Source organism: Emys orbicularis, chromosome 8 (assembly GCF_028017835.1).
Source record: "Emys orbicularis isolate rEmyOrb1 chromosome 8, rEmyOrb1.hap1, whole genome shotgun sequence".
NCBI classification, from domain to species: Eukaryota; Metazoa; Chordata; order Testudines; family Emydidae; genus Emys; species Emys orbicularis.
The window spans coordinates 102,921,977-102,937,408 of NC_088690.1; the positions used below are offsets into that span (position 1 = coordinate 102,921,977).

General features: G+C 41.1%; 1 protein-coding gene across 1 annotated transcript; it reads right to left on the reverse strand.

The window, feature by feature from the left end:
* Window positions 1-4,952: 4,952 nt before the first annotated feature.
* LOC135882971 (myeloid protein 1-like) lies at window positions 4,953-8,555 on the reverse strand. The gene is made up of 4 exons (XM_065409993.1): window positions 8,510-8,555; window positions 7,046-7,142; window positions 5,697-5,848; window positions 4,953-5,119 (listed from the first exon to the last, which is right to left on the reverse strand). Exons 1-4 carry the CDS (start codon window positions 8,553-8,555, stop codon window positions 4,953-4,955), a joined length of 462 nt encoding a protein of 153 aa, XP_065266065.1.
* Window positions 8,556-15,432: the final 6,877 nt, after the last annotated feature.

A 15,432-nucleotide genomic window follows, 5' to 3' on the forward strand; every position in this document is an offset into this window, starting at 1 on the left:
ACACACACACCTATTTTTTTTATGAAGACTATTTTTAACTAAAAAATGTTGATTCTGAAATATGAATTAGTTTCCTATTTTAGGCCAAGATGGTGCTATACTTGCTTTCAACAATTAAAATAAAAAATTGTATTTCATAAAATAAGTCATACTATATTTTTTTTAGTTAAAGATAATCATATCTTCCATAAGGAGAGAGTGTGCAGTTCCTGGTGGATTTATGGGAGGAGAGAAAGTTGGGCACCAATAAGATGGAAAGTCCCAGGGAGTCTAATGGGAGGACAAAGGATATGCCATCTAGAAGTAACAGATGATGATAGGCTACTGCAAAACAACAGGTCGGGTGTTGGGGGTTTCCAGACACAGCCTGTTCTAAGGAATGTTATAGGAGAGCTAGGGATATGGTAGATGTAGCCGAGTTCAGAGTTTGGACAAGCATTAGAGCTTTTGAATATTTATCTACACTGAACTTCAGATATTTTATCTTTCCCCTCTTCCGCCAAGAATCATAAGTTTTTACAGTGCTAGTATTGGTTTTGAGAGGGCTCCTACATACTTCCATGCTTTGTATTTCTACATTTTGGCTTTAGTAGGTATATTTAAGTCTCTGCATAATTTTTAAAAAAAATCTTAATTTCACTTAGAATTATAAGTGAACACAAAAAAACTTTGAATCCTGCTTTTAAATAAAAGCACACTACCCTCCCTTCATACCTGTATTCTTTTAGACCTGGAAATATCCAAAACTAGCCTGTTTTTCCCATGTATAATTTGAAAGTTGTTCTCTGATCCAAAAGAAACATTGAACTTGTAAAGTTCATTAAATAAAAATGTGGCTGGTAAAATTTTGCTAACCTATTAATGCAAAGTTTTAAATTTTGTAGATCCAAAGTAAATGTTGAAACACAGGTTGGTCAATTTACGGCATCAGCAGTAGTTCTGCTGTTCCTGAAAAAGCAGGATATTGTTGGATTGATGAATGTTGAGGTGTGATTGTGGACTATGAAAAACCTCTTGGCAGCTGTGTGAGCCCCACTCCTTCCTACAGGTCCTTCGGTGCTGCCTTTTTCTTTTTTTTGGCGGGGGGGGGGGGGGGTGGGAGTGATACAAGGCCTTTGCTTGCTCACAGCCAGCATCTACTTGGTCACAGTATGTACCTCTGTGGGATCTGTTTTCTTGCAAGGAAATGATTTGTCAGTTTTTCCCCCAGCATAATATTCAGATCCTATGAGGTTTGGGTGAAATAAAGTGTACTTTTTAAGGCACAGGGAAGAACCACTGGAACACACTGGATTTCTGTCCCATCTGACTTAGATTATATGAGAGAGACTTTATGGGCTATTCTGTACACTTCAGTTTAAAAGCAATATTATCATTCCTGTCCCATTACTGATGAGCTATTCCCTTAGACTCAACTATTCTCTCTGCCTCTCGGAGATGGCTCAGTAGAAACATCTGTCATCTACTTCAAGTCTGGCCCCTCCTATAAGCTCAATTCCCTCGAGTATTAAAGACAAAAAATCATCATTTTCCATTTCTTGAGTCACTCTACCTATTAATTTCACTAAAATGCATCATCTTGGTTAGACAGCTGGTTTCTTTAGGGTGTTACCTCAATTTACTTAGACACTGGTTGTTAAATCATGGTCACTGCAAATAGCATCTTGGTTTGACTTTTGTATGTTTCAGCAAATTAATCACCCTGCAATTTCATTTTTCCCTTAATGCCTTTTAATTGAATAGAGATTCTCCTGTATCTGTTATTACTGGGACTCATTTAGCAACAAAAACAGAGAGGTAACATTTTTCCTGTTTAAAAGTTCATATTGAGATAGTCTATGCACGCAGTGAAGAGAACAGTTCCTATTTTATGTATTAGACTAAGATCAAATAAAAACAAGGATTGATACCAAAAAGGTTGTAACTGGGCAAAGTAGTACTTCTGATGTAGCTCATTGCTAAGCCTGAGATTACGATGTCTTAGGTATGCTAAACTGATGGGTGACACACGGCTTCTGTGCATATTGTGATGCTGGTAAGCCGGTGCCAGCTCATGCCAGCTCACGCCAATGTCCCCGTGTCTCAATTGAACACTGGCAAATACATAGCTGGAATCAGGCTGGCTTACTTGTGTGTTAGTATTGTTGACAAAGGCATTAGAATTATAAGAATGTGTTTAGACTTTATTGAATGCTTGTGAGTTGCTGCCTGCATTAATCTCACAATCTTTGTATCCTATTGTGACGTTCCCCTCTGGTGTTTTCCGGATCGGTGATCTGCTAGGTCACTCCAATCCTTGACTCTGGGAGCCAGCCTTACCCTGCTCTGCTGTGAGACCCCCCACTCCTGGGCTGTTCACGCACAGCCTCTAGCACGTAAGCTGCTCCTTGGATTGTGCAACCGAATGACACTAGCCAATATCTCTGGTCCCAGACACAACCCTAGGAACCTCCGCCCTGCAGTGTCCAGTTATGCCTGCTGGACGCTGCAAGCTTATATGAGTTTGTCAATATAACAGACATTGATATGCACCAGGCTTGTTATCCCAAGGGGAGTCTCTGACACGCTTCAAACCAAAGCACTGCTTCATGTAGAATAAACACAGATTTATTAACTACAACGATAGATTTTAAGTGATTATAAGTCAAAGCATAATAAGTCTGATTTGGTCAAATGAAATAAAAGCAGATCGCATTCTAAGCTGATCTTAACACTTTCAATGCCCTTATAGACTTAGATGTTTCTCACCACAGGCTGGCTGATTGCCCTTCAGCCAGGCTCTTCCGTTTGATCAGCGCTTCAGTCGCTTGGTGGTGATGTCCGTAGATGGAGGTGGAAGAGAGAGGAACAGCATGGCAAACCTCTCTCCCTTTTATCATGTTCTTTCTTCCCTCTTGGCTTTGCGCCCTTCTCCCCCCTCCCTTTCAGAGTCAGGTGAGCATTACCTCAGCGTAGTCCCTGTCTGACTAAGGGAAAGGGGGTGACTCACTCGAGAGTCCAACAGATCCTTTGTTGCTTCCTAGGCCAGTGTCCTTTGTTCCTGTGAGGCTGGGCTGGGTTTGTCTCATACATGCCCTGATGATGTGTGAACTGCCCCTCTGCTCTTGGAGAGTTTTTGCCTGAGCTTATTTTAAGCCATGAAGACACATTTTCAGCCTCATAACTATATACATGAAATTACAACCTATAACATCACTATAACAACAATGCTCAGTGCATCATGAGCCTTCCGAAGACACCCGACATGACAAACTTTGCATTAGATACCACACAATCATTTTATAAGGATGAACATGGGGGTGCAGGGTGTTCCCACGAGGTGCAGAACGTCACACCTATATTTATTTGAGAGGTTATATTGTGAGTCTCTGAGAGTATGTAAATCACCAGATAGGAGATGGACATTAATTAAAGTGAAATACTGATCTGCAACGGACGGTGTTATGTCCTGCCCACCAGGAAAGGTCCATTGACACCAGATGTAGATATTGTGGGGCATTAAAGAGGACAAACTATGTGTGTTCTACCCTCCCCCATGAAGACGAGTCACATGAGTGGATTCCTCCTATCAGGAGTTTGCAGCTCAGGGCATGTGGCAGGAGAGATTAAAAAAACCCTAACATGAAGAAACTGATTAATCTCTATGCTTGGACTCGGAGGAAGCAGGGATGGGGATTTTCTAGGCATAAGCAAGAGATCCCCAGTTGCTTAGCCTGAGGCTATGTCCACACTAGCGGGGGGGTCGACCTAAGATACGCAACTTCAGCTACGCGAATAGTGTAGCTGAAGTCAGTGTATCTTAGGTCGACTTACCTGGCCGTGAGGACGGCGGCGAGTTGACCGCTGCCGCTCCCCCCGTCGACTCCGCTTCCACCTCTCGCCGCGGTGGAGTTCCGGAGTCGACGGCAGAGCGATCGGGGATCAATTTTATCGCGTCTACATTAGACGTGGTAAATCGATCCCTGATAGATCGATCACTATCCGGCGGGTAGTGTAGACATACCCTGAGTTAGCCCTAAAGGACATACAGAGCTTGCTGAATATAGAGGCTTCTATTGCCTTTTGAAACTTAAATGGTAACTCGTGTACATATGTTTACTTGCTTTAACCTTGTAAATAACACTCTAATTTCCTTTTCCTAGTTAATGAATCTTTATATTCATTGTCTTTGATGTGAGATCTAAGGTGCAATTGACCTGGGGTAAGTGACTGGTCCTTTGGAGCTAGGAGTAACCTGAATATTGCTGTGATTCTTGGTGTTAGTGGCCATGTATCTCAAAAATATGCTCCCCTGGGTAGTGAGATAGATTGGCGTACACAAGTGGACTGTCTGTGACTCCATGGTTAGGCTGTTACAGTGCCTGAAGTGTTTCCACTTGATAATTGGTTGGTGAAATCTAAGGTGATGTCTACACTACCGCGGTAAGTCGACCGAAGTTACGCAGCTCCAGCTACGTGAATAACATAGCTGGAGTCCACATAACTTAGGTCGACTTACTGTGGTGTCTACCCCTCGCTAGGTCAATGGGAGACACTTTCCCGTCGACTTACTCCACCCGGAATTAGAAGAGTAAGGTATCAGGGTCGACCAGAGAGCGCTCTGCCATCGATTTAGCGGGTCTTCACTAGACCTTCTGAATAAACCCCAGTGCATCAATTGTCGGAGCGTTGATCCAGCGGTAGTGTAGACGTAGCCTAAGTATAGAACTCGCAATCAATTTGGGGTATGTGCCCTGTTTCTTAAGTCTGCCCTGAGGATGGTACATTCTTTGAGTTGCTACAGGCCATGTTACACACGCTATGTACATGTTTACTCTGCTGTGTGCGCTAATGTCTTTTTTCCTTCCCATGGACTAAATTTTCAGGTGGGGGGTTGGGAAAAAAAACCTCACTTTTGGTTGCTCATATTTTATTTGCGGTTTTGTACACTTCCATTTCATGTAAGTTTCCATTTATAAGTTGCCAGTAGGATTTGAGTAGTCACAGTTCTGGATGCGAACATGAGATATCATATCAGGATACACGCTCTGCATTGGCATCATTACTCCAATTTTAGATCCCTTCCTGATCCAGCCTCTGCTTCTCAAAGGCCTGATAAAGGCCAGTTTTATGCAAGAACCTTTAGGGGAGGATAAAGAAGAGAGATTAAGGAAGATATCAAAGTTCTGATAGGCATCAGATCCCCTTGGCTATGACTAATCTGGCAGTTTTCAAGAAAATGCACTAGCACTGGTGTAGTCCAGACAGCAGCATACATAAAATTAAGATTTTCAGGGTTGGTATTTTTGAGGGATGGGGAAAAGATTTTTTTTCCTCCTTAAACTAACCGTGGCATACTTCAAGCTCCTTGTTCTCATACTTCTTTCCCCTTTCTACAAGGTTGTCCTTACTTTAGGTCCTCATTTTGTTCCATCATCTAAGTGTGTGGAGAGCTATAGGGGAAAAAGGGTGTATTCTGGTCCTGTTGATGGAGACGTTGGACTGTTTTAAGAGTGAATGAGTTGTACTTGGATTTGAATACAGGAACAGATAGTTCCGAGTGAAACATGGGCCTTGGCCTACTCTATAGTTACGCTTTGCTTAACTTTTAACTTTTGTGTAGATTGTTCTTCTTCCATAGGTCTACAATTGCCTAGGAAGGTAAAATTATTTAATGACCAGTATTTAAAGACTTTTATCTATGGTAGCTCAGTTACCTGATTTTACTTCACGGAGTAAGATTCCATCATCAATGGCATTATTATTTCCAAAGGGCTTAATGCGTCTCACAATCAGGCCACTAAAAGGAGCATACACTCCTGATCCGTCCTGGCATATAACGTCCACTGCTAGGTGCTTTCCGCCATTTCTGAAAATATGGACATATGTAAGTAATGACACTACTTATTGACATGTTCTCCAGCCCTAAAGCCTGTTACCATGTACCATGTAGATTCTTTAAAGCAAAATGGACTATCCTTAGCTTATTTGCACTTAAAATTTGTATTTCTGCGATGGAAGTAGAAAAGTTTGAGGTTTCAATCTAGTTTTAATTATTGCAAAACTCTCAACTGCTAAGCAGAACTGGTCAAAAATGGATTTGATTATGTTTTTTTTTTTTTTTTTAATGTTCACTTAATTTTTGTGCGTGGAATGTTCCCAGGTTTCTAAACAAAAAATCAAACTCCTAAACTGAAATATTTTCCTCTGTCAAAACTGGAAAAAAACAAAACAAAAAAATCACACTTTGGAGATTTTGTTTCTCAGTGAAAATCCAGGGGGGGGGGGGGGGGGAAATCTATGAACAAAATGGAAATTTTCTTTTGCTAGTGTTGGGGGTGGGGCAAAGACGTCTTTCATTAAAACAAACAAAAATATTTTATGGAAAGTTGACCATCTCTGCTGTTAGCACCATGAAATTAGAGATATTAGCTGTCTGTCCACTCACATATGAGGCTAAAAAGAACACTTGAAGTGAGACCTCTCACTGGTGTAAATCCAATGAGGAACTTCATTGAAACTATCCTGATTTACACTGTCTGAGCATCTCCCCCATGAGCTGGGAGATTGAGGTGACTCAGCTGGTTGGACGTGAGATTACAGACCATATCATTTTTTACTAACTGGTTCAGTTCCGCCCCAGATCTACAGCAACAGTCAACAGAAAAGTGAAATCATCTGGTCGTTCCAGACCAGATCCTACTGGGCAAGTGTCCTGTCTCTATCACAAAAATAAACTGAAGTGGCACTAAAGTACGGTACTTTGAGACAATTGTTTGACAGCCTCATTAATGAAAGCCAATGAATGAATGAGCCTGGAGACAACTTCTACTCCCATTCTATCAGATGAGGACTACTGCACATTGGAAGGACGTTCACACTGTTCTTGTTTAGTCAATTGCTTTGCAGTGTTATTCTGACACACTTCGCAAGCCTTAAATGCTTGGAAAAGATGGCTAAGCTCACTAGTCTATTTTGTTCTTTATTAGCATTCTTATTATTTAAGCAACAACGAACAACCCCAAAAAAAGCCATTACCAAAAACCCTGTGTCCAAATTATACTACCTTGGGGCTCCATAATATCCACAGCCATACTTATCACAGCCCCTTATGCTGTTCAAAGGATTCCCATCACAGATTTGTGCCCATTGTCCTGCAGCAACTTAAGAAGAAATGGAATATACAAAAGTAAGCACATTTTTTAGTTTTGTACAGGACAGAATGTTGCATATTAAATGTTTTCTGTGCAAATAATTGATTAAAAATAAGAAATTGAAATTCATTAGTGATCTGTTAGTGTCACTTTCCAATACACATTGTGTGTCTTGCACAAAACAGCGGCTCTTTCTTTAACTTAGTGGAAGCAGAGTGATGTATTTTGTCTTAAGTGAAATACATAGTTCAGAAGACAAGACTTGGATTTTTTAGGGAGAAGAATAACTAATGACACCAACAAGTTTCTTTACAGACTCCTAAAAAGATTACCATGCTTCGCTGTTGCCTCCCTAACTAACTTTTTGTTTTGTACAGCACTGGTACAATGGGATCCTGGTCCATTACTAGGGCTACTAGCTGCTACCTCAATACAAATAATTAACTTAGGCTAAGGGTCAGATGCCTTCAGTGGAAATGTATTGATGTTAATCAAGGATATAAGGACCTGATTTAGCTCTGAAATACAAGAGTATATAATGGGGGACGCTATAGATGTTGGGTTTTCATCATGCTGACCTTCAGAGAAGTGCTTCACAAAACATTTTATGGCTCTGTTTGCTCTCAACCCTAGTTTTTACAATGAGGCTTTATCTGTGCTAGATTTTTCTTAAAATTTTCTACAGTTACTACCACTAGTGGAAACAGCAAAACAGCTAGTGTAGACTGATCACTGGTGTTCTAACCATCCTGTTATCTAACTTTGCCCTGGGCAGGTCTAGCCAACAAGTAGCACCCCCCTGATTCTACTACTGGAATTTCTCATGGGTTCACCAGTAAAATCAACTGTAAGAAATTTACAGAAAGACCTTGTGTGGACGAGGCTAGAGATTTTGGGGCTGATTCTGATCTCATTCTGGTTATAAATCAATTAAGTTAAACTGGAGTGAGATCAGAACTGGGTCATTTCTCTAAATCTCAAGAGTTTCTCAGTGTGATTTTCTCTAACAGAGTAGCTATTGTGTTACAAAGATACATTAAAGATAATGGTAAAATCCTCTAGAAACAAAGCAAAGCTAATAACTTGGATGGTTGTATATACCTGTATTCTTATGTCTCAAAAACTAATTTAAATTCTTTAAACCACTTAGTGTGTCAAATCACTAACTCCATATCACTGACACACATTTTTTATTTTCTCAGATAATAGATTTTTAAAACATTGTATTTTACATTAACTCTTCATAAAATAAATACTTCAGGATAGATTTTCCTGCAAGAATATTTAGTTAATAGTAAACCTGATGCACTTCTATAAAAAGTCTGTTTTGAAATAAAAGCATCAAGAAAATATATGACATAGTAATCTTAACTTACCAATGGAAACCAAACCAGCAAAAACAATCAGTTTGAGTGTGAGCATTTTGCACCTGTTTCACCAGAGTTCTCTATCAAATCAAAGTTATAATGTATAGTCTCTCTGCGTGTCCTAGAAAGGCTGTTTGCCTTCCCAGCCAATCAGACTTGAGTAGAGTATTGAAACAATGTAAGGCAGAGATTAGGCAATTAAGATGTTAACAGAAAATACAACTGTTGAAAGTCAAGTGCAATAGTTACCTACTTGCCACATAAAATCAGACAAATGAAACAGCCTGAGAAATTGCACAGCTTTTGATGAGGTGCTGTAATTGTGCCAAGAGAGATGGGAGAAAGGGGAGTGGAACTCAGAAAATAGTGCCTATGCCCTGAGGGTCCATGAGAAATAGAACAGATGAGCCAAACCCAATTAATTACTTTGGGTCTTTCATGCATATCCAATGTCTTTACTGCTCCTATACCTGCTATTGGCTTTGCTTGAAATGTGTGTTCACTATAATCCTTTGAATCGGGTCACAAATAATATAGAAGAAAAAGTTAATGATGGGTGAGTTAGTATCAACTTGCACTTAAAAACTCCATAAAAATTTTGCCGCTTCAGAGGGAGACATGCCAGTTGTAGTGGCAGCAGCTTCTTATCCCACTCAGCCAGCTGCTCATGTTTTCTAGCATGTAAACTGTGTAGAGCAGGTAGTGGTGACTGCATGGTGATATGGGATAGTTACCTTTCCCCTCCATGTTCCCAGCCATTGTGCATTCTGTACCGTGCAGTATGTGCAACAAGTCCGCAAGTTACAATGAACACAAGCTATCAGTCTTGTAGTGAGAAAGTATATCTGTGCCTGAAGAAGCAATGGACCAGAAGTCATAGGCCTTCCATGGAAAAGGCATTATTAGTCAGGATTGCACTTCAGGAATATTGGTGATTTCCTACCCCGCTGTTCTTGGTGTCTGTAGGGATGTAGGTCAATAGGTATTCCCTCAGCTATACTGGGGCTGAGTTATTTAAGCCTTTCATTGTGCTGCATACTTTTGCTGTTAACATTCATGAAATTAGAGAGATCCAGTGCAGGGCTTGGAGCATAGGGATCACCAACATTTGGTTTTTGGAGAGCAGGGCTCAAACTGTTGTTTTACCTTATTTTATGGCAGCTGTAATCTGCTGGTTGCTTTCAGAAGTAGCCCAAAATGGTATTTTACAGTCTGTCACTTTGTAGTTAGCTTCTCTGATAAACTGACATTCTTTGATTCCCTACTGCCAAGGATGATGTGAAAGAGAATTAATACATTGTGCTTTGAACTTTGTATAGTTCCTGACACAAGGAAGAAAGGAGAGCAGTAGAATACGGACCCTGCACTTCAGAAAAGCAGACTTTGACTCCCTCAGGGAACAGATGGGCAGGATCCCCTGGGAGAATAACATGAAGGGCAAAGGGGTCCAGGAGAGCTGGCTGTATTTGCAGGAACAAACCATCCCGATGTGTAGAAAGAATAGTAAATATGGCAGGCGACCAGCTTGGCTAAACAGTGAAATCCTTGCTGATCTTAAATGCAAAAAAGAAGCTTACAAGAAGTGGAAGATTGGACAAATGACCAGGGAGGAGTATAAAAATATTGCTCAGGCATGCAGGAGTGAAATCAGGAAGGCCAAATCACACTTGGAGTTGCAGCTAGCAAGAGATGTTAAGAGTAACAAGAAGGGTTTCTTCAGGTATGTTAGCAACAAGAAGAAAGTCAAGGAAAGTGGGCCCCTTACTGAATGAGGGAGGCAACCTAGTGACCGAGGATGTGGAAAAAGCTAATGTACTCAATGATTTTTTTGCCTCTGTCTTCACGAACAAGGTCAGCTCCCAGACTACTGCACTGAGCAGCACAGTATGGGGAGAAGGTGACCAGCCCTCTGTGGAGAAAGAAGTGGTTCAGGACTATTTAGAAAAACTGGACGTGCATCCGAGAGTGCTAAAGGAGTTGGCGGATGAGATTGCAGAGCCATTAGCCATTATTTTTGAAAACTCATGGCGATCGGGGGAGGTCCCGGATGACTGGAAAAAGGCTAATGTAGTGCCCATCTTTAAAAAAGGGAAGAAGGAGGATCCGGGGAACTACAGGCCAGTCAGCCTCACCTCAGTCCCTGGAAAAATCATGGAGCAGGTCCTCAAGGAATCAATTATGAAACACTTAGAGGAGAGGAAAGTGATCAGGAACAGTCAGCATGGATTCACCAAGGGGAAGTCATGCCTGACTAACCTAATTGCCTTCTATGATGAGATAACTGGCTCTGTGGATGAGGGGAAAGCGGTGGATGTGTTATTCCTTGACTTTAGCAAAGCTTTTGATACGGTCTCCCACAGTATTCTTGCCGCCAAGTTAAAGAAGTATGGGCTGGATGAATGGACTGTAAGGTGGATAGAAAGCTGGCTAGATCGTCGGGCTCAACGGGTAGTGATCAATGGCTCCATGTCTAGTTGGCAGCTGGTTTCAAGCGGAGTGCCCCAAGGGTCGGTCCTGGGGCTGGTTTTGTTTAATATCTTTATTAATGATCTGGAGGATGGTGTGGTCTGCACTCTCAGCAGGTTTGCAGATGACACTAAACTGGGAGGCATGGTAGATACACTAGAGGGTAGGGATCGGATACAGAGGGACCTAGACAAATTAGAGGATTGGGCCAAAAAAAACCTGATGAGGTTCAACAAGGACAAGTGCAGAGTCCTGCACTTAGGACGGAAGAATCCCATGCACTGCTACAGACTAGGGACCGAATGGCTGGGTAGCAGTTCTGCAGAAAAGGACCTAGGGGTCACAGTGGACGAGAAGCTGGATATGAGTCAACAGTGTGCTCTTGTTGCCAAGAAGGCTAACGGCATTTTGGGCTGTATAAGTAGGGGCATTGCCAGCAGATCGAGGAACGTGATCGTACCCCTTTATTCGACATTGGTGAGGCCTCATCTGGAATACTGTGTCCAGTTTTGGGCCCCACACTACAAGAAAGATGTGGAAAAATTGGAAAAAGTCCAGCGGAGGGCAGCTAAAATGATTAGGGGTCTGGAGCACATGACTTATGAGGAGAGGCTGAGGGAACTGAGATTGTTTAGTCTCCAGAAGAGAAGAATGAGGGGGGATTTGATAGCTGCTTTCAACTACCTGAGGGGGGGTTCCAAAGAGGATGGAGCTCGGCTGTTTTCAGTGGTGGCAGATGACAGAACAAGGAGCAATGGTCTCAAGTTGCAGTGGGGGAGGTCTAGGTTGGATATTAGGAAAAACTTTTTCACTAGGAGGGTGGTGAAGCACTGGAATGTGTTACCTAGGGAGGTGGTGGAGTCTCCTTCTTTGGAGGTTTTTAAGGCCTGGCTTGACAAAGTCCTGGCTGGGATGATTTAGTTGGGAATTGGTCCTGCTTTGAGCAGGGGGTTGGACTAGATGACCTCCTGAGGTCCCTTCCAACCCTGATATTCTATGATTCTATAGTTATGAGAGAAAGAAATGTACTGCATTTACTTGCAGCGTTGTATCCATTTAGCAGTCATCTTTTGAGACCAACTGTAATTAGTAGCTGATGGAAAATTAAAAAGTCTTGTATTTATATAATATACAGGAGCTCAAAAAATTCTCCACCAGTCTGAAACAAAACTTATACAATGGCAGTCTAGTCACACTGAATGGACTAGCTTGACTTCATTGGCAATGAAGTCCACAATATGATCTTCAATATTTAATCTTAGAGACAACCAAAGAGAAATGGGGTAGTGAGCTGGGTGCAGATCCTTCAAGTATTTAGGCCCTTAGCTGCCGTAGATTTCAGTGGGAATTAGGTGCCTAAATACATACCCATAGTGCAATGAAGGCAAATATAGTTGCTCAGCTTGCATAACAGAGGCATGTGGAAGGCGTATGGATACAGACTCTGAATGCTGTGCTCAGCTGCCTTACTGATTTAGGATCCTGAATCTCATTTTCAAAAGTGATTTAGGCAGTTAGGAGCCAAAATCCCATTGACCGTCTACTGGGATTCTCATGAAAATGGATAGTGTGAAGGCAGCTACTATCTTTAGTATTTACTTAGTAGGAACCAAATTGTTTAGTGAGTCATTGTATAGAAGGGTATGCAGCCCCTTTGCACAGAGAGCATAATGTAGTTTTCAGTTCTGTGACTGTACCTGAAAAGTGTGTTGGCTAACCATAGAACAAGTAACTAGAGCTCAGTGTGCAATTGTGTATGACCACTAGAATAAGTCCGCGGTTTCTGTTTTATGTATTAGGATTTACTAGAATGATAAAATACAGAAAGAGAAATAATAACAAATTAAGAATAAACTAGATGTATTTAACTAAAATACAGAACTTAATAAGCTTTGTCTGAAAAACGTGTATAGCTTTACTAACAATTTCTTGTAGTCTCACTACAAACCAGCAGGCTGTGCTACCTGATAGATTTGGTTGCAAGTCACTATTGGCAGTTCTGTAGCATGTATCTTCAAAGTATTTGGTTTTATAGTAACCTCACTGTTATCACTCATGGATAAGCAGAAGACAAGGTCCTGTTCTGTTTCCCTATACTGATTTAAAATGGCTTCATTTGGAACTTTAACCTCTTTAGATTATACTTTCAGGGACTGAGCCCAAATATCCCTCCCAGTACACAGACCCCCCCCCCCCCCCGAGTTATCCTCTAGATGCAAAGCTAATGACTTGGTTGGCTATATATACTCTAGTTTTCAGACCTATTAAGAGTAATTTAAAACAACCTTAACTTTGCAATTCTCATGGCATTTCTTTAAACCACATGAGTTATATTAGTCATGCCAAATAGTTGATAAAATATATGCACATGGATGCTTTATATTTTGTCAGTTAATAGGTCTTTTAAAATATTGTATTTTACATTAACTCTTCATAAACTAAATACATCAGGATGGATTTTGCTGCAAGAATATTTAGCTGATATTTAAGCTTCTGCTAAAAAGTCTGTTAAACCCTCATGAAAATACATTAAATAGTCAACTTACCAATGGGAACCTAGCCAAAAAACAGTTAGTATGTGTGTGAACATTTTGCAGCTGTTTTACCAGAATTCTCTCATAAAATCAGCATTATAATGTACTGTGTGTCTTTTGCTATTTGTGTTCTAGAAAGGTTAAATCTGTCTGCCTACCCATTCACACATGAGTAGAGCTTTGAAACTATGTAAAGCAATTCTCAAATTAAGAAACTGGGATGTTAAGAGAAAATACAACTGTTGATATGTCCAGTTGTGAAAGGAACATGCAATAAGCCCCTTGCAACATAAAATCAGACGGAACTGGAACAACGGCCTGAAAAATTGCACAGCTCTTGAGCACCTGCAATTGCGACATGTCCTCCCAGCTACAATGGATAGGATCAAGAGAGGTGCAGAAAAGGGAAGGGTACCAAGAATATAGTGCCTAAGGCCTGAGGATCTGCAAGAAGTAGATCAGATGAGTCAAACGCAATAACATATCCTGGGTCTTTTATGCACAACCAATATGTCTCTCTTGCTTTGCTGGTCCTATACCCACTATTGCCTTCCCTTGATGTGTGTGCTCATTATAACCCTTCCAATGGGATCACCGTGAATATAGCAGGCAAAGTTAAATGCTGGGTGGATTAGTATAAACTTGCACTTAAAAAGTCCACAGATATTCTGCTGCTTTCAGAGGGAAAATTCCATTATCCCGGCCTGCCAGGTATTCTTCCTTTTTCAGTGTTGCAGTGGCACTGACAAGTATACTGTGTGGAGCAGCTGGTGGTGGCTGCATGGTGATATCAGGTAATTAATTATATTTCCTCTTTCCAATGCAGTGCTTGGAGCCTAGGGATCACCTATATGTGTTTGTTGGAAGAGCAGGGCTCAAGCTATTGTTCTACTTTGTTCCATGGCAGCAACCATCTGCTAGTGGTTTTCAAAAAGTAGCCCCAACTAATTTTTTTTCAGCCTGTCACTTTGTTAGCTTCTCTTTTTCATTTTCATTCTTGTTACTAGGGCAATAAAATAGATCGTTACTGGGCTTTTGTAGTTGTGGTATTCAGAAAGAAATGTGCTGTATTCATTTGCAGTGTTGTCTCTTTGTTTTCTTTTCAGAGACCAATTGTAATTAATAGCTGAGGGAAAATTACATATACTTGACGCCACAACATTTTTAAAGAAAGACCTAATAAAAAATACCCTGCCTGTGTAACACTGACAGACCCAGTCGTCGGAGGGCAGGATTGAAGCTGGGACCTCTGGAGGTTAGTGCATGAGCTTCTACTACATGCACTAAAAGTCATATGCCTCTTAGTTAAGGCTATAGCGCAGACTCATTAATCTCTCTCTAAGTGGTCTCGATGCCACTAGATGGGACAGAACACCACACCCAGGAGGTGTGTGGGTTATCTGCATGAAACAAAACTGGCAGGATAGCAATGTAGTTTCACTAAATGGTCTAGCTTGACTTCGTTGGCAATGAAGTGCAAAATATGGTCTGTGCTATTTTATCTTAGAGACCATCAAAGAGGGCAGTGAGATGGTGTAATGGCCTTTGCTAATCATAAATAAAAGGAGTAGACAAGGAGCGTGTAAGGGGTGCACACTGACTGGCAGTTTTATTAGTTATAGGCTAGACATTCAGCTGGTCTATATTAGCATAGCTCATCAGAGTCACACCAGCCAATCTACACTACATAATGTGACTAGAATGCCATCCTGCTGGTTTGATTTCAGCCCAGAGGGGATTTTTTTTGAGATCCTTCTTTACATATGTGGATAGTCAGTAGATCAACACCAATTTACAGCACCTGAGGATCTGGCCAATGAGGTCCTTCTTCACAGCCATTCATAAGAGTTTACCTTATTCTCTACTAGATGCAACATAACTTCCCAAGACCTACCATCCACTTCACTGAAGGTATTTGATTTGATTTCCTAA